Source organism: Orbicella faveolata, unplaced genomic scaffold (assembly GCF_042242905.1).
Source record: "Orbicella faveolata isolate gen_17 unplaced genomic scaffold, um_ofav_v1 contig_14, whole genome shotgun sequence".
In the NCBI taxonomy this organism is placed as follows: Eukaryota; Metazoa; Cnidaria; class Anthozoa; order Scleractinia; family Merulinidae; genus Orbicella; species Orbicella faveolata.
In genome coordinates this window covers 16,592,551-16,611,884 of record NW_028301541.1, presented here as the reverse complement: position 1 = coordinate 16,611,884, position 19,334 = coordinate 16,592,551, and the positions used below count along the sequence as shown (strand labels likewise).

The 19,334-nt window shown below is 38.9% G+C and overlaps 2 protein-coding genes and 2 pseudogenes across 3 annotated transcripts; 1 reads left to right on the top strand and 3 right to left on the bottom strand.

Moving 5' to 3' along the window:
• Nucleotides 1-1,120: 1,120 nt before the first annotated feature.
• On the bottom strand, nt 1,121-3,200 carry LOC149114248 (uncharacterized). Its single transcript, XM_089286748.1, has one exon. It carries the CDS (start codon nt 1,612-1,614, stop codon nt 1,138-1,140), a length of 477 nt encoding a protein of 158 aa, XP_089142874.1. The 5' UTR covers nt 1,615-3,200; the 3' UTR covers nt 1,121-1,137.
• A 904-nt stretch (nt 3,201-4,104) lies between these two features.
• On the top strand, nt 4,105-6,592 carry LOC110051110 (uncharacterized). The gene is made up of 2 exons (XM_089286746.1): nt 4,105-5,602; nt 5,891-6,592. The coding sequence occupies exons 1-2, from the start codon at nt 4,891-4,893 to the stop codon at nt 6,301-6,303; spliced, it is 1,125 nt and encodes a 374-aa protein (XP_089142872.1). The 5' UTR covers nt 4,105-4,890; the 3' UTR covers nt 6,304-6,592.
• Nucleotides 6,593-7,306: 714 nt separating this feature from the next.
• On the bottom strand, nt 7,307-8,162 carry LOC149114247 (uncharacterized; annotated as a pseudogene).
• A 3,410-nt stretch (nt 8,163-11,572) lies between these two features.
• LOC149114246 (pyroglutamylated RF-amide peptide receptor-like) lies at nt 11,573-19,334 on the bottom strand (annotated as a pseudogene). The gene is made up of 4 exons (XR_016206427.1): nt 18,521-19,334; nt 17,491-17,761; nt 14,138-14,380; nt 11,573-12,816 (listed from the first exon to the last, which is right to left on the bottom strand). The product of XR_016206427.1 is annotated as a pyroglutamylated RF-amide peptide receptor-like (transcript).

Sequence of the window (19,334 nt, the reverse complement as noted above, 5' to 3'; positions counted from 1 at the left end):
ACTAATAGCGAGCAATGAATTATTTCTAACCGAACCGTAACCTATTCAAATCGAACCATTTAAATCTAGCGCGACACGAAGGTATAAATATATTGACTGATAGAACCACGTAGGGGCCAAACCACCCCCCAAATGTTTCGTCAGTTCTTGGATATTTCACATTATTTCGCATTACTTTCTACACCAAACTTGGCAGATGAGCAGGAGACCTATTGCCAATTATATTTACGTGAAAAATGTCAGTAAATGTCAAAGTTGTGACGTCACAGTGATGACGTCATGTTTTTTTGCCACTTTTGAAGTTTTTAATATGCATAGTTTTTACATTGTGTTCGAAAGAGCACATCAAGGGGAGCTGAAACCTGAAAAAATTTTGTCCATATCACTAAAATTAAATGAAATATGGCATTTTTAAATATGAAAAATAAATCTGCAAAATATGGGGTCCCCCCTCGAGAAAAATCCACAAATTGGAGCCGTAATTTTGTTCCAGCAAATGCAGCTATGTCGCACATGTGATGTGCCAGATGACTAAAGCAATAATAGAGACGAACATCGGAATAAAAAATTATCCCTCTAGTGTTATTGCGTTAAAATTAGTTTTGTTACGTCATAACCTGTGACGTCACCCGTTTTTTTTACTGTTAATACCATCCTAACAAAGCCGAAAATCAAATTTCTAAAACCATACGATTTTTGACAACATCAAGCTTTCTATTTTTCTAGATTATTAGCCTTCCTAGAAAAAAAAAAAAACTGAAAAAATAAACCAGAGAGACTGACTTAAGAAGGACAGTATGGTTAAGCAAATTCCGGGGGGAGGCAAAAAAAAAATTTAATTTACCATATCTCAAAAAATAATCATCATAGCAAAAAACGGTTTCCGGCATTTTACTCCTCAAGTCAAGGCCTTTCCAATGACATAATCTTTACATCAAATTTTACCAAAAATTATAGCACGTTTTGGTGACGCCATCTATTATGACGTCATAATCTGACATTTTGTCACAACTTCTAAATTGAAATAAACTGGAGAACAAAGAAAGCTCATCTGCCAAACTTGGTTTAGAAATATATAAACCAAGCAAATATAGCGTTCGTGAAACATTAGGGGGGTGGTTTGGCCCGTACTTGAACTTAATCTGAACGGACTGGTCCGTTAAGATGGCTGCATGCCTTTAGTAACTGTTGAGCGGTTTTTTCCTTGGAGGCGTAATCGTCCCAGAGATAAAAAATCTTAGCCTGAAGGCGGCGATAGGTTTTTCTTTGTATACGTTTTAACTTTCCGTCAGAGACGAGTCTAACCTGAAGCGCCGAAAGCTTGGCCTCTCTGTGCACGTGCTGGATGAGAAGGTAAAACGGAATGTGTACTCTGCCCCCAGCTCGTCGGTTTAGGCCGTCGTTGTTGGTGCGGATGGCCTGCCCGTACACACTCCAGTCCTTTGGCAGGAAGGTAGTGCTTTCAATCCACGTCGATCCGATGTAGGAGACCAGCCTCTTCATGCCATTGGTACTTGCCCTCAATCGCAACTTGGCAAACGTTGCTGGTATCTCACCGGCCGGCAGGAACGGCACTGCTATCAGTTTTCGGATCAGTCGGAATTTGTGTGTCATTTTTATTTGGCTTTACATGAAGTGTGACCTAGTCCAATCAATGGGGGATGAATTGAAAATCTCCTTTCATCCGTAATCAATGGACGATTAACTCACCAGATAGAGAGGGAAGGAGGGAGGAAAGGTACCGTACAATATTCCCTTCACATAAGCTACGAGCCGAAAAAGCGAAAAAGAAAACAAAAGAAAACAAAAAAAACGGAGTTTTCTCTTTAAGCAGCGCTGGATGTTCACATTACACGAAACCGTGGCATAACGCTTTATTCATCGTTCAACTCGCCGTGGATGTAAGAAAAGAAATTGTTCCATACCGTTTATCATGTCAATCTATGCACTCACAAAATTCAAGAATTGCGTTATCCACAGCTGTCTTTAGTACGGTGGTTATTTCCCTACCAATGACGTAGTTAATTTTCCTTCTGATCCGATCACCGAACTCGCTGCGATGAAACTGCCAAAGAATTTGCTTCATTTGCCTAAAACCTCAAGAAATACTCGCAAAATTGCAAATAAATTGATGACCGTCGCTTCTGCCAAAATAAACTTGCAAAGTAAACAAGATCTTATTCGTCACGTAACGAAAGTGAAAGCTGCAACGTCAGCGCATTCCATGGCTGACGTAAAACCTTTTCTTAGCGCATTTATTATTTCCCTTCGAATCCAACGCTTCGATAAAGCTAAAGTAAAATATAGTTTATACAGAATAAAGAAAACAATATCCGCATGTTTCAACAACTTTTGGCGAGTAAACATCACAGGTTGCGTGACTCAAAATTTGGCCGAGTGAAAGTTTGGGTCTGGTCACCGACAAAATTAAAAAAAAACTAAAAAAAAAGAAAAATAAATAAACCACGGGTAAACCATGAACCGCGCTCGGCCCATGGCCGCGCGGTTAATTTAGCGGTATAAAATAGTTAGGCATTATGTATTGTAGCCTTATTTTGCGCATTTCAGCGGCAAAAATAAGAGCAAATGTATGGATGTTTCTAAAACTAGTAACGGGGAACGAGGAACCGGGAACCAGGAACGGGAGTCTGTGAAAGAGTGTACAGCGGTAATCCGCCTGAGAATTCAACATGGCAAAAAAAGGAAAAGAAAAGGGAACAATTTAGGCAAATGTGAGGAAGTGTTACAGTTGTAAAAATGAGTTTCTACCGGCTGTCCTCCCTGATCATGTGCCTAGGACGTTCTTGTCATAGCAGAGTCCCATTGGCACTGAGATAAACAAAGCATGAAATGGGCCTGGGGAAAAAATCGAATCGGCATTAACACAAGCTACGTCCCCAATCGGTCAGGCCACAGTCATTCTTAAATAGAATTTCAAGCCTTCATAGTCTACTCATATCTTCTCAGTTTGTGCGCGAGCTGAGTATATCAATAGGGCTTCTTCCGTGGCGGCACCAAGGCTCTGGAATAAACTACCCCTCCAGACCAGACTTTCATCATCAGAGGCAGTTTTTAAGGCTAATCTTAAGACTTATCTTTTTAAGCGTGCATTTGATTTGTAGTTTTTACTTTTTATTTGTAGCCTAATTGTATTATATAGCGTATTTAATTCTTAGAATTTTAACTTTTAGGATTTAGGATTTTAGGTTTTTAAAGAATTAGGATTTTAATTTTAAAGTATTGTAAAGCACCATGGACAATTAGTGGAAAATGGCGCTAAATAAATGTATATTTATTATTTATTTATTTATTTATTTATTTATTTATTTATTTCGAGGACAAGTGACAACACATGACTGTCTTTGAACGCGGTTCGTCCGCTGTCTTCGCATTCGGCAGCCTTTCGGAGATCGGCAAGTCAGCTCGCAAATCAGGTGAGCAGCAGATAAATAACCTGTGGCCTGGCCGCTTTGTTAAAGACAAAATATATGAAGAAATAAGCAAGGAATAATCCACAATAATGCTAATGTTGGTGAAAGTGACCGCAGAAAAGCGACTGCGTGACACGTGGTATGTTTTCAGATGGGATGTTGTCACGTATCAGACGAAAAACAGTCTTAATTCTCTGTCTACGTTTTGCGCCCAGTCTGCAGTCTACATTTTGTACCTAGTCTGTATTTTGTACCTGGTCTGCAGTCTTGCAGTCTGCATTTGGTACTGAGCTATTGGGAAAGCATGTGATAATACCGATTCGATTTTCTGCCCAGGCGCTATTTTATGCTTTGTTTAACCCAGTACCATGTTGGACTCTGGGGCACAGCCGGTAGAAACCCATGTTTACAATCGTAACACTTCCTCACATTTCTGTTCCCTTTTCTTTTCCTTTGTCCGCCATGTTGAATTTTTTGGCGGGTTACCGCTGTACATTCGTTCCCAGACTCCCGTTCCCGGTTCCGTGTTCCCCGTTCCCCGTTCCCGTTCCCCGTTACCAGTTCCCAGTTTTAGTAACATGCCGAATGTATGGACTGTCCACCGGGACAAAAAAAAAAAAACGTATGTCTCTTGTAGAGTGGAGGCCACTGTGGAGAGGTGACCGTTAATGGAGGTTCGACTGTATAGTTTATATAGGTTTAAAAAAGAACCGGGCAACGGGAGTGAATATGTACGTAAATTCTCAACACGTATCCATTTAAGACTAGTGCCTCTTAGGCCTACTTTTTCCATCCCAGTCATGTCCCTGGTACATTTCTACACCAAAAGCACGAGCAATGTACCTATATTTTGAAGTTGATTAGGAAGGGTGTGTTTTTTTTTTAATAACGGTAATAAAGTCCAAACTTTCTAAAACGGCCACCTTGGGGACAGAGGAAAGCAGCGTCTATTTTCATTCAACTGCAAATGTTTGCCAAAGTTAATCATGTGGGCAATCTAAAAGGAAAAAAACAAACATATTACAAGTATCCTTATTGACGAAAAAGGTTTCCATTCGCTTATTTTTGTTCTTGATGAAGGTAGCGGCCAAGTTCCATGTTGATTTCACGAATGACGAATTTTACAAAAATGTATCACACGTTTATGTCTCTCAACGGGTTAGTTTTTCCGGCCCGCGGAAGAGACTTTCACACAACATAATATAGAGTATGGGCTTATAGAAAATTTTAGTTTCGACTTCAAATTCAATGTACCAGTGGTCTTTTGATGGTATTGAAATTAGCAAAAATTAGCCCTTTCGCTCACGAGCTTCGATGAAGGTCCTTGTATCGGCCTAAAATATTAGGGACTTTAAGATCCAGGACGCGACGGCTCTTAGGACGCGGTGACCGGGAAAAAAAACTTGGAATGAAGACGGCGTTGTAAGCGAGGGAAATTTAAGTTAAGATTTGCGACGCGATGTATCAGTGCATTAATCTGTACAAAGGTTTTGACGAAGAAACAAAAAAAGGCTTCCTTCAAAAAATTCAAGAATTACTGCTACCTTGCTTGGTGGAAGAAATTATAGACGACGAAGAATTTTCAGTGCTTTACAAGGCGTATGCTCCACAAAATCTTGCATTTCAGCACTCGGCATACGAAAAATTTTCTCTCGAAAACAAAAATTCTGCCGAATGCAAAGCTGATTTTCGAGTCGACAAAAGGGATATCGCGTTACTTGTTGAAGTCTTAAGGGTTCCACCCATCTTCAAGTGCGCTAATGGAACAATCTGTGATGGAACCGAAGGCCTCTGTATCGTGCTTAAGAGGTTCGCATATCCATGCCGCTATTCCGACATGATACCAATCTTTGGGCGATCGGTGCCAGAGCTCAGTATGATCAGCAACGAGGTTACAGACTGGATATATAACACTCACGGGCACAAGGTTACACAGTGGAACCATGGTATTTTAAACCCACCGATAATCGTTACGTATACAGATGCAGTCCACTCTAAAGGAGTCGCCCTTGATAACTGTTTCGGCTTTATAGACGGAACTGTGCAGCCCATAAGTCGGCCGATGTCAAACCAGCGAGTTGTTTATAATGGCCACAAGCGTGTACACGCCCTCAAGTTCCAGGCCATCACGCTTCCCAATGGACTGATTGCTAATATTTATGGTCCTGTAGGTAAGCCCCAGAATTTTTACTATTCACAAAGCAACCTGTTTTCCTTTCAATGCTATATCTATGGAATTTTTCGTTCATTTCACTTGCCTCTTAGTTTTGCCTTGTTTTTTGGTGAATTTCTTTTCAATAATTAATAATAGCCTATTCAATTTCTTGTTTTCATGCCTTATACCCTACCTGCTAGTTATATGTGAAGCCTGCATGACTTGATCTTAGCGAACATTAACGATAAAATACATATCCTTAGTTTGTTTTAAGAGTGGAACCTGTCTTCTTTCCTTCTTTTAGAAGGCAGAATGCTCGATGCAAGAATGCTGGCAGTCTCCCAACTGTACGATGATTTACAAAACTTTGCATTTGACCCTGTTGGTAGAGTAAAGTGTTTATATGGAGATCCAGCATACCCACTCAGGGTTCACCTGCAGGCATCTTTCAGAGTTGGCATTCTAACACGAGATATGGAGATGTTTAATGAGTCCATGAGTGCTGTTCGCTCATCAGTTCAATGGTTATTTGGAGATATTGTAAACTACTTCAAATTTTTAGATTTTAAAAAGAATTTGAAGATTGGACTCAGTCAAGTCAGAAAAATGTACATAGTATGTTCTATTTTAAGAAATGCTTTAACTTGTCTTTATTCAAACACAACAGCTGATTTTTTTGGACTAGATCCACCTTCATTAAAAGGCTATTTTAATTAACAGGGCTTTGTCACAGTGGACTGTTCGTGTGAATAATATAAGTTTTTTAAAATATAATTCCTGTGACAAAAATGCTTCTTCAAGAGGGTTGTGGGTAAAAATTTCCTTTTGTGATTAACCTTCCCCCTGTGAGTTCCAGACTCTTGGACTGAAACATGTTGTATTTCTACTTAGCTATGGCTAGTAAAGTTTCCTATATGTTTTCTTTACCAAGAATAATCAGTGAAAGGGATAGATATGAAGGGTTTAACTAAGATATCTATGCAACAAATATAATTTGGCTCATATAGGTGCACACAAATCAGTACCTTTCAAATCATATTTAATTAACTTTTTGTGGATTGGTTTGAAATGTAAAAACACAACGGATGGCCTGGAAGGTAGGCCTCTTACTTGCACAGAGAACAGAGGTACAAGGAGAGTCCCTCAAGTAATAAAACAAAACATTCTTTGTCACTTGAAAAACTGGCAACAATTGTGCACATATACAACATCAGTCAACTTTTCCTGGCTGCTGGTGACAACCGAGTTTCAACTTAACAATTCAGCAACAGTTGCTAACATACAAGTCTCCTCAAACAAAATATAATGCAACAGGTGGTTTTATGTCATGTGTACCTCGAGGGCCTGCAAATTAAGGAGTGTATTTCTTAAAATATTTTTATCCACAAGCCACTTCAAAATGTTGATACTGTGTAGTTTTAGATGTTGGCTTGTGCCACTTTAATGTACCGGTCAAATTGAAGCTTAATCAACCTCCCCGGGCATTTGAACTTTTCAGTTATTGGGTGTTTAAATTCCCCCCTCCAAAGGATTAAAAGCCATTCAAATGCCCTAACCTAGGTCCGTTTCAGGTGATCAAATTTCCCCACACCTAGAATTTTAATTGGGTGACCATAATTTATTAATTTTGCTCTTCTATGCAAGGGGGATATTTAAGCTTGGATTTGACCGATACATAACAGTAAAGTACAATTATTGTACGTAGTTATTTTATGGGAATGATATGTAGTACTGTAAAATGTGCTGCAAAACCTGACTTCTGACACAAAATCATAGATCACTTATTGGTTAATTTCTCCAATAAAGCCATCATTGCCATTGACTGTTCTTGTTGTTGTTGCATCATCATCATTTGGGTGTTAAGCAGCTGTTGTTGGCTTTGCTGTTGTTGCTGTTGCATAACTTTAAACATTTCGGTTTGTTGCTGCTGTGTTTGTAGCTGCTGTTTGGCCATTGATTCCATTTTTTCTCTCTCCAACGCTTGCTGTTCATTTTAAACTCTTGTCGCTTCAGTTCATAATTTATCCTAGCCCTATCTGCTAAAAATTCCATCGTATCACTTCCACTTCTTCGCTGTCGTTTGGGTTTTTCCTCTTCGCTCTCACTTAATCTTTTCCTAGTCTCAGACAGCTTTTCCATGGCCTTTAATCTGGCATCTTCTGCCTTTGCTCGGTCGTTTTCGCATTCTTCATTTTCTCTGCTCTTAATTCCTGCGATTCAGCATCTGCACTTTCCTCTAAAGCGATAATAGTGTGTAAAAGATTTTCCAGTTCGCTTGGTTCGTCGGGCGCTATACCAGATGCCTTCTCCTCGGCTCTAACCTTCCTTTTATGCTTGTTTACGAGAATCCCCATGTGATCGCGAGCCGATCGCTTGTCAACGCTGAATCTCAGTAGGGTACATTCGTTCAAAACTTGAGCTATTTTCTCCCACATCCCGCTTCTTTGAGTGGATCCTTTTTTGGACGTAAAAGGGTTTAAATTTACCACTTCTCGGCACAACAACACGTCATGCTCGTTTGACCAAAACATCACCGAGCTAAAAATAAAATAACAAGAGTGTAAGCTTACATTCAATACTTCGACAGAATGAAACCACGTTTAGTGTCCGCGAAACATGACACATAACACATGTTTCTCAAACATAACACATGTAAAAAATACGAGGATTTGTTCAACCGACTCGAATAGACATAAATAAAGTTCATATTTACCAGGGAGGTTTTGGCTTGGATGACATACTTCGATCAAAGACTTCAACCAGCTGCTCACCTGTGAATACATGATGAAAAATGTCTTAACTGTCGCATCTTTGCCTTTCAAATTGACTACAATCTAGGACCAAGATTTTAAGTAACTCTACCGAGAGTCTGAGAGGTTAAAAGGAGACAAAGCATTATTTTCACGGACAAAAAAACGATTTTATAGTCACGTTCTGTACACAACGCCAAACTTTGCCAAATGACGTTCTCGACGCGATTTGGCGCCACTGAGAAAACGCCTTGGACATGACCACTATGCACCCTCCCTGGATATTTTACTTCCGGTGGCGTCTTAGAGCCGTCGCGTCCTGGATCTTAAAGTCCTTATTATTACACTTGGAGCTTTTCCTTATCAAACTAATGCTTTAGAAACAGCAAGACATGCACTATGAGCTACCCAAAGTATATTGATAGATATCATCGCGTTGATCTATACGAGCGAAGAGAAAATGCACAATTTTCGGCCATTTTTGGCGTCGTCGGGCAGCTAAAATGGCGATTTTCGAACTTTCCTCGATTTCGAAAAAACTAAAGCGCTTCAGGACCTTTGAATGGTATTTTCGAAAACAACTCACTATAGAGGTTATTTGGGCAAAATATGAAGAACTCCAAAATTTCGAGACTGTCATCTCATTTTCGGTAATTACAGGAATTGACTCTTAAATATCTGAGCATTTTTACTCGGGCTTCCGTAGGAAAGCCCAAGTCATAAAATGCAAGCGTTTTGGTCTCTAAAAGGGGGGTCATGGTCCCAGGCGTTCCATTCGTAGGCCGTGGAAACTGGGGACGAGAAACGCGATAATGACGATAAAGCTCGCTCTTCGTGACAGAATGCCGTGAAAAGTTTTGGCAAGAATCGCGCCTTATATGTTCATCTCACATACAAAGATGTCGATCGTTTTTGGGAAGGGTCGGTCCACGAATTATATTGCTTGAAAGCCATCCAGGTAAGCAAAGTTCACGCTCGAAACGTTCTCGTGAGATAACAACTGAGCCGATCGCAGTTAGACTTTCTAAAAGTCCTTTGCAATAATTCTTCCCTGGCCTGTTGGTTTCGCCGTGGGAAAGGACTTTTCCCACTTGCAGCGCGCCAAATTTTACCGGTGGATTTTTCCGCCGGTGACGTAAATACACATTAACCAATGAACAAACAAAAACTGACTATACGTTATTACATCGCGCACGATCAACGACACAACTCGCAGATTCAAGTATTATAAAAATCTTTTTCGTGTAGCTTTTGATCTCGGATATATTTAAGGATATGAATTTATGGTCTATCCAACTTAATTTCAAGTCTTTGAAAAAAGGACAGGGAAAAGCAGTGGAAGGCTATTTATCCGACCAATAAGTGTTCGTTTACTTACGAACGCGATCAGAGCTCCTGCGTGATCCGGATCGTTTGAGAGAATTAAGTTTCGACCTCTCCAAGAAGAGTAGAGCCGTTCCTGCAGTTTGTGTAATTGCTGCAGTTTTAGTTGATTTAATTAATGACCAAGTTTATTCTCTACAAAGAAAGGGTATCGCAGCAAATTTGCATCGGCCGTGTTACCGACTTTTATAATGTCGTGTTGAAAGCACTCGTCGATCGATGAGGTACTTTTGGGAACAGTGCTTTTTTCTCTGCCGTTCGTTGCGACTTCGATTCTCAACGTTATTTAATCAGGAGAGCTTTACAGAATTAAAGTTCTCCTCGACCAATTCCGTCTACTTTAGTTAATTCGGATTCTTGTCGGTACAAGCTAGATGTACATAAGTTTATAGCCGTTTGTCAGGCAGCTCTCTGGTCGATCGCTGGTTAATCTAAACAAAAACAAACAATTCCCGATCGGTTTAAACACGGTTTCGTCTATCCAGGAGGCGGTAATCAATGTAACAGCTTTTGCCGTTTGTCTGCTGGCTACATACTGCACTGTACACAAATTAATTTATTTGAGTTAGGGAGCAGTACTCGTAAACGTTTTGATGGAAATCATTTTCTACTTTCGCGACGATCGCGCGCGGAGCACATGAAAAGTTAGAAATGTCAATCATGTTTTTCGCGCCAAAAAATTTACGCCCTGATTCATATTCCTGCAAGTGAAACAAGTCGACCTCTCGCGAATTCCGTTGCTCGCGCTCGCCCTCGCGACTTCGTCGCTTGAAGATTACCCTCTCGCTTCGCTCGAGGAAGATAAATAAGTCAAGGATTAAGAAAAGGTCGACTCGTGTCAAGTTTAACTCGCAGTATGAGTTCAAACCACGAAAACACTAACAAAAAAAAGGCAGTTAAGGACAGCATGTGGCTACTGCTGGTATTATTTAGATAGTCTGCTGGCAGCCGGTTTTTTTCTCTAATGGTCACTAGGACGAGTGTTTAGTCATTGTGAACGCAAAAGGGAAGAATGGCGGTGGCCGAGTAGGAAAGAGGGCGAAGCAAGGGCGGTATGGCCAAGTAGGGAAGGAGGCAAGACGAGGAAAAACGGAAAACGTTTGATGCCTTTTCGGGTTGAAACCTACGTTTTCAAATTTCTCTGGTGTAGTGTAGATGGGGCTTTATTTAAATAGTTATCATAAAAAATGGTAGCAAAATTGAAAGCTGTCTGTCTTTCCATATGAGAGTTACATCAATTTTCTTTATCATTAGAAACGTTTTGCCGCTTAAATTTCTGCATTCTAATAAAATTGTAGACGTATTGTAAAGGCAGATTTTGGTAAACGGTTATTCAATTACCAATAATGATACTGCGAGCAGTTACTGAGCTCAGCATGCGAAACTGACAACCAATCACGTATAGTACTTAGCTTTATAATCTATCAAATATTTTCGCTCGCACGCGATTGGCACAAACGCGTGACGTGACTGAATATGCCCAGCTAAAACTGGGGAATATCTGGGTGATATTCCCCAATGTTCAGATCACTCGTATTGAGAACAATAGTAAAGGAAATAGAAATGAAATATTATAGGAAATGTTATAGGGAAGGATAACAAGAATAACCATAAGCACAATAGCCTCCATTGACTTAAAAAAAAATGATCGGATATTTGTCCTTGGACATTATCTGTTCCTTGGAACTCACAGTTTTTTCTCGAACTTCACTCTCGGAGCTCGAAAGCTGTTCCCTTCCGAGGGAACAAATATTGTCTACGGAAAAATTTCCGAGCATTTTTTCGCACCAAATGGAAGCTATTGTTTATATATACAGAAGCAGTGAACATATGCAACAACAACGACAAAGAAAACAACAAACACTTTTATTTCACCCCAGATCTAGAAATAATTTATTATAACAATTATTGTTATAAATTAAAAACATAAATGATAGGGGCACTGGCTACCCATAATAACGCAGGAGGGTGAACGTGCTCATGAACGAATAATAAACGCTAATTAATGCAAATACATGAATGATCATGCAGCTCTTAAATACACAACTTAAGCAGCTGTGATAATATTAAAGCCTGAAAAAAGTCAGACTTGAAAGGAATTAAGACCCAAGACCTCAGGGTTATTTACTGGGGCAAGACAACTGGAAGCTGGTCGCGTTGTCAGTTTGTAATGTATACACCCGTAGATGGTATATGCTATAATAAACACATGATAAGCCCTAATTCATTAGGCACTCTCTTTATATGCAAGCTAAGCGTACCCAAAGCGAAAGTGACATTCAAGGCATTGACATTGAATAGACTGATTAGATGAATGAACTAGGAATAAACTCTGAACGCAATATTGAATATTATCAAAGTTCTTGAGTTAAAGTTTCTGTTTTTAATTAAAGCACTGAGCCACATTGTAAAAAAAAATAAAAAAACAAAAAACAAACAAAAAAAAGGGGGAAAGGAATAAACGCCCACTCTTCCAAAAAGCGAGCTTCTTTAAACAACCAAATGTAAGTAGCGCTCCTGGCGCTAAATTGAAGAATTGCAATAACCTTCCTGCCAGACCTATGAAAGGTAATACCGCTGTAAAGTGGCACACCCTGTGAGAGATTCCCTTGTCTTGGTGATCAGAGAAAGAGAGGAGAATCGCTATCCCGCAAGGCAGTTTAAAGTGCTAACATTTATCTCTCCAATCTGTATAATCTGTCTAATTTTCCTTTAACTATATAACAAAAAAACAGCATTAAAGAAGAAATGTTCTAGATTTTTTTGATCGCTCCAAAGACGATGTCGCTGACGTTGAGGTTACGTTTTGTTGGCAAACTTGCTTCCCTGTGGATCCCGTGGAGCTGGTACAGCTTCAGCATATCATTCCCTTAAGCTTTTCTCGGAAGTTTTTGTTAACTAGAGCGTACACAAATGGGTTGACAGCGGAACTGAACAGTACTAGCATATGAATAACAGCGTATGCGAGTTCACTGACACTGAGAGATGTGTAGTAGTCTAAGTTGTGCGCAATTACGTCAGGCGCCCAACAGATTCCAAATATGGCAGTGACAGTTACCCCCATCAAAGTGACTCGCTTCCGCACTCTCAGGACGCCCTGTGTGTAGAGAGAGGCATAAATCCGACTTAGATAGTAAGAAATGAATTGTCAAGAAAGGTCCTGCAAACAGAATATATATTCCTAACGGCGTCACAATGACAATGTTGTGTGCATACAAAGATACATGTATACATACAGCCAGAGAGACAGACGGACAGACAGACAGACGGACAGACAGACAGACGGACAGACAAGCATGCAAACTTCATTTACTCTCCAATTTATACAGAGTAGCATTTCTTCTACCTAATGTTACATATTCAAATAATAAAAGAAGAATTAGAAGTGAGCCAAGAAATTTATTTAAGTTCATTTGGATATGGTGTTGAAATCTGTAACAGCGCGATATTCATTTGGAAGCGTGGCCCTGGACTAGGAACCTAGCAACTGAACTAACGGAAATAAAGTATTCAGTGGCTGATATTTTTGGCAAGGTGAAAATATCAGTTTCTCTTAAAGTGTTACCATGATGAAATTCTCGATATCCATTTTTTTTTTACATTTTCGTACACAATAGGTCTCTCCTATTTCAATCTAATACGAACATTAGCACACGCGGTTTTTTGATCTTTATTTCTGAGAATTTATGGCCGCCACTAATCTTCCTTGTTCCAAGTCTTGGTTGAGAATTTGAGAAAATGATGTCATTTTCTCCAAAATGCTGGACGGGTTGAAATTATAATAGCAATCAATGTCGAAAATTGCACGAATATATGAGCCAAAGTTTTTTTTTATTCTTTGTGCGAACTGCTGTACCCATTGTTCGCATAATTTGAACCCGTGTGGTATTTTTGAGAAAATGACGTCATTTTCTCCAATTCTTAACCAAGAATTGGAACAAAGAAAATCAATGGCGGCCGTAAATTCTCGGAAATAAAGGTTCAAATAACATGAGCTCTAATGTTCGTAATAGGTTGAAATTTGCCAAGATATCCAGGAAAGAACTATTGTGTACGAAAATGTAAAAAAATGGGTATCGAGAATTTGATTATAATGGCACTTTAAGGGAATATTTGCTGGATCACAGACTTAACAAACCTTTTAAGTATTAACAGTATTTACAAACGTGAAGACATTTTAAAACACAGAAAGAATAATATTTGGCTTGCGACTGTTTGCATTGGTAACTGCATGGTGGAGAGTTATAATAACGCTAGAATGTTATGTTCGGAACACATAACACCAGAATATGATCGAATAAACTTAGCTTCATAGAAGTTTCAATCATGAACGTTAATTTGCATACTTCAGTAATTATCGTAAGGAAAACGAAAGAAAAATGTTCACGTGTTCAACTTCTTTGTTAATCCGTACTTACCATCTGTTGGAAGGCGTGTTGATTCTCAGGATCACGTTTAAACCACAGGGTGTACACGATTCTTAGATACAACCCAGCCATCAGTATCATGGCCGCAACTACAATGACTGACCAGAGCAAAAAATAGGCTTTTTGCAGCCATGCTTCATCCATCCGCACACAGGCATTATCTTTTACGTTTAAGCCCGTGATGTCCGGTATGAAGAATATTAAAGCGAAGATCCAAGAACCAGGAATGATCACCTGAAATAGGGAAAGCATAAAACAGACGACTATTTAAGGTAGTTCCATCGAAATAGAACTCACAATAGATTTTCTTTCAAACTTTACCTGTTGACTTCTTATATCAAGAGAACGTAAAATTTGAAATAAAAAAGAAGGGGTCCCCATATTCGTTTTGGAGCAGGAAGACCTTCAATAAACCCCATCACTCCTGAAGTTATTTGCTTTTGCTTTCAGAAACGTTTAGATTTGAACCATTCACCTTACGCTTTAAGAGAGCAGAAAAAAAGAGAGAAAGTTAAGCGAGAAATACAACAATGGATGTATTGCATAAATGTTAAGGAGCAATTTGATGTGCGTTTCATGATAAGGGCACTCATATTTAGTCGACAGGGATACAATATGTTCCAAGCACGCATTGTTCTGAGGCCACATATTCTCTTTTACGAGTGCTAGCCATGCTCTCATTTTCTGTGATAATTTTTTACCCTGCGATAGAAATTGGTCCATATTCACTGTATAGAAAAAAGGTGATCTCTGCATTCAAACTAAATAATAAAATCGTTAGGTAACGGTACTAGTTTCCGAGAAAAAATTGATGATTTGTCTCTCGCAAGCCAAGCCGTTTAGAAAAAGCCACCATTTTGTATATGCTGTGTATGTGCACGCGCTCGTGAGAGCGCGCTAATGACGCGAAAATCGTGCGCAGTAGGGATGCGCAATGCAATTCTGAGGAATCACCTTAAGGTGGCTCCCTATAGTTTCACGATTGTGCGCGGACATAGGACAAAAGCTCAAGTAATCTACACGCGCCCAAAGGAAAACGTCAGTGCTTTTCGATTTTTGTGACGTCAACATGAGCACTAAAAGCAAAACTGACAGTTAATTTTCTCGCGTTTCCTTCGGTGAATTTTTTTTTAAATTTGGCTCAGTTGTAACCACATACAAGTTCTTTAAAATACCCTATTTTTGTTAAAATCTGTCAGAGCTAATCTAATATTTTAAAAGAATGACAAATTACAGAATATTGGAAAAACCGTCTGAACAACCTTGCCTTTTTACCGATTCACAATGTCTGGAAATATCATTTCCATGAAGTGGCAAAGTATGAAAAAAATTCACCGAAGGAAAGTATAAATATTTTAAGAGTTTAGGCCAAAATGAGAAATGTATCTGTCTGTCATTAGATGAGATGTTGCTATGGCAGCGGCCTTAAACCAAAAATTGACAACCAAAAAATAAGCCTTATTTTTTAACAGTACTCATACTGGTAAATCTCTGCACGGAAGACTTTAAGAGAAATTCACTAAGTTTCCTTTTCTAACTCGCGCTCTACAGGGAGGGTGTTCGTAAAAAACCTAGGGAACCACCTTAAACCTGTCAACGCATCAAACTATTTTTCAGGGATGAGTTTCAACGAATAGCAATACGCCTCACACTGGTAACGAGTTATATCAGTAGGTCTGGTTTGATATCTTCTTAAAACATTTCATCGCAGATAAAGGATTCTTATAGTCAGCTAGCTATTATTTGTGCCCTTGTTTGTCCCGTGCATCGGCCCAATCCTTACCGGAAAATTTCGACACCTTTTCCACTTAAAGTGCCTTCTTTGCACCTGAAAGCGGGCAAAACCTTTCGTGCTTCTTTGGCGACATCAATAATGTAAGCTAACAATTTGCTAACGCAACTGAAAAACTGGAACTGCGCGCGGAAAATTCGACACAAGTCTTGTGATAAAAGAGGGCTTTAAATTGGACTACGAGTACGAGATTGAGTACGAGTTCGATTTTCGATTTTTAAATCAGTGACGTTTCCGGAGTCCTCGCTGTTCATGCTGGTTTTAGGTAAAGAGGGTAGCTCATGGGATGAAATGGATATATGTCCTGATAATGTGAAGCCTGAAAACTAGAATTGAAAAGTCGTTCTCGTATTCGATCTCGTACTCGTACTCAAATCTTAAGTCCTCTAATCTCATAAACAACAACTTGACTATGCGCTCTTGTCACGTGAGTGTTATTTTAAGTTTAGTGTATGCGACAACTGAGTACCAACTTGATGACAGGTATCAAGTAGAGGTTATTAATACAACTTGAAGTCGTTTTTTATTCATAGCTTTGTTCAGAATCAATATTTTTCCCTATAATTATTCTATATATTAAGCTCAATGAGATCTATCTGAAAAACCGGAAATACATTTTTCCTTAAATTGTCAAGTATTTGTTATACCGATTCAACCATCAAAAATATGTTATGATGTAAGATGAAAACTGATACGAAGGGATCACAGAATGGTCCGAATTTAAGAGCACCTAAACACGCCAATGATTGAATTTGTTTAGTGATTTCTTATTTCTTTAAAGGTGAGGGGCCCTATACGGTAGAAAACAAAGAAATCACTTTTTTTTTTTCACGGACTTAGGAGGCGGTAGTACAACTATTCCAAGTTTTTGTAGCCAATCAGAATGCGTGAAGAACACTATCCACTGGTTTGGTATATACTAATAGTAATTATTATACATTGTAGTCACCATCTGTCTTCTCATTGGCTAGAAGCCTGAGGTTAATTCTAGGAAACAGCGCGACCTACAGATTATTCACTATTCTGCTAGCAGATTAGCAAATAATTGGTAGGTTGCGCGTGCAATGCATGATTTCCAAGAGCAACGTCAAGTTTACGTAAGAACATGGCTTGTTGAAAATTGAATAAACTGTGCTCAGTGCGTTTGTCGGTATTTTCTTTAAAACAATGTATAGTAAAACATTTATGAGATTAGGTTTGTGTGATATCCGAAATAATCAAGGTCTCGGTTAGTGTTATTAGCCTCAGCCTTCGGCTTCGGCTGATAACACTTACCTCGACCTTGATTATTCCAGATATTACAAAAACCTCATCCAATAATTGTTTATAATTGAAGTTTTCTTAATCGAAAGAAATGCTCTAGCTGCTTCATAGACTGCGAAAATGTCTTCTTATGTTACGGTAAAAAACAAAGAAAGCATTTCGCTTATAGACCCTTTTCATAAAGGCCTATGTAATCCGAGTATAAACAGCCAATCGGAATACGTGAAAAAAGTTATCCACTAGTTTGGTATATACTAATAGTAACAATTAAACTTTGTCAGTGACGCACCTTCAGTTTACGCTTGGTAAGTTTGCCCACGTTGCTAGCAGGATAGATTACCGCAAAATATCGTTCAGCGGCAATTGCAACCAAAGTGACCACCGAGGAGGATCCAGCAGTCCATGCCAAGCCTCCACCCGTCACTAATTTGCAGAAAACTGTACCAAATGTTCCCCCTGGGTGAGTGGGGGTGATCTTGAAGAATGTCTCCGGTGTAACAAAGGTCGCAAACAAGGCATCCGCTAAAGCCAGGTTCACAAGTAAATAGTTGAAGGGAGTCCTGTGGAATATCATAAATCAAGAGAGGACGAAGGGTAACATATTTAGTTCTTCTAATAGACCTTATTACAACGGTAATCCCTTTTACATTATTTTTAGACGACGTCAGGCTTCGGAAACCTCAGGAGGGCCTAGAGAAAGGCAGTCCCCTCAACTGGACGGCACAAGCGGCTTCACATTAGTTTTCATCCTCCACGAAAACTTCCATGTTACGCGCGTAGTGAAATTAATCAGAATTAGGTTCCATGTCTAAAAATAACTTGAGAGGGATTACCTTAAAAATAAGGCCTTTATCAAGGACTTACTCTCTTACTCTTTATCCTCTCTTGCATAGCTTCAGGAGAATGGCTGAACAAGATAGGAGCATGGCTATATTATCTACATTGCGACATTAGAAATGTTGCTTGGAGTGAAATGCCCCAATGGACTTTTGTCTGAAGGAAATAACTAATTTTATCATTCCCGAAAGCGTTGTGACGATGTTAAGTTAAAAAAAATTAAAACGGCTGAGTTACCTGAGTTGTAATTCTTATACTCCGATGTAAATTTGAATACGTCAACTTATAATTGAAGAACTTTCAAAAATCTCTTTATAGTTCTCTCAAACGTTCTCTCATGTTCACATCAGACTATGTAAATCACAAGCCAGCACTTTTCTATTTCCGTTCACTGTTATATAAAGTTGTTAAAGTTGTTTTGTAAGCCTTCAGTAGTATTTTAAATTAACTTTGATAATTTAAGTATTTTAGTTTCAACATACCTCATGTCTCGATGTTTCTTTATGATCGCACAAACGAGACAATTTCCAACGATGTTTATCACGACGAGTATAGAGAGTACCGTTGCTATGGCAATGCCAGATGATTGAAGCATGACTGAGTGGAGTTTTGTCGATTTTACACAGTCGCAAGACCTTCTAGGTTTAATAAAGAAAAAAGGAAGAATGAATTCCTGACATCTTAGCTAATATCACTGGTTTAATGCGAGAAGAAGTGAAAGTGGAGAGGAAACATCATACTTTCATTATTCGCCACCTTAAGCTTATGGTTTGATCATTTTCTAACCACGTAATTTAGTAAAGAGGCACATCAGTTTTACGAAGTACACTACATTGTTTTTGTGTCAGTTACAGGGGCCCACGTGTTCAATCTTTAATCTTTAATCGTTATTTATACACGGTAAAAACATCAGGTAGAAAAAATTACATAATAATGACTAAAAATCCAAATCCTAACATTATATTAACTTACATTAACATGCCACTTAAGAAAAACCCTGGTTTCCATGAATGCCGTGTTTAAAAATAATGGCAAAGAAGGCGTTTAAATTCGTCCAATGAACCAGACTCTCTAATGTTACAGGGTAAATTGTTTCAAAATGCATGCAGGCATTTTCTGAGGGAGCGCGAATTATCGATATCAGCTTAGCTAACAATTGAGTGGATTTGCCGCCATGTTGCATTATCTCGGCTCAGAGGCAAAACGTCCTTCTTTCGGTCATTCAGAAAAACAAAACAAAACAAAAAAAAAAAGAGCAAAACAAAACAAAACAAAACAACAACAACAAAAACAATA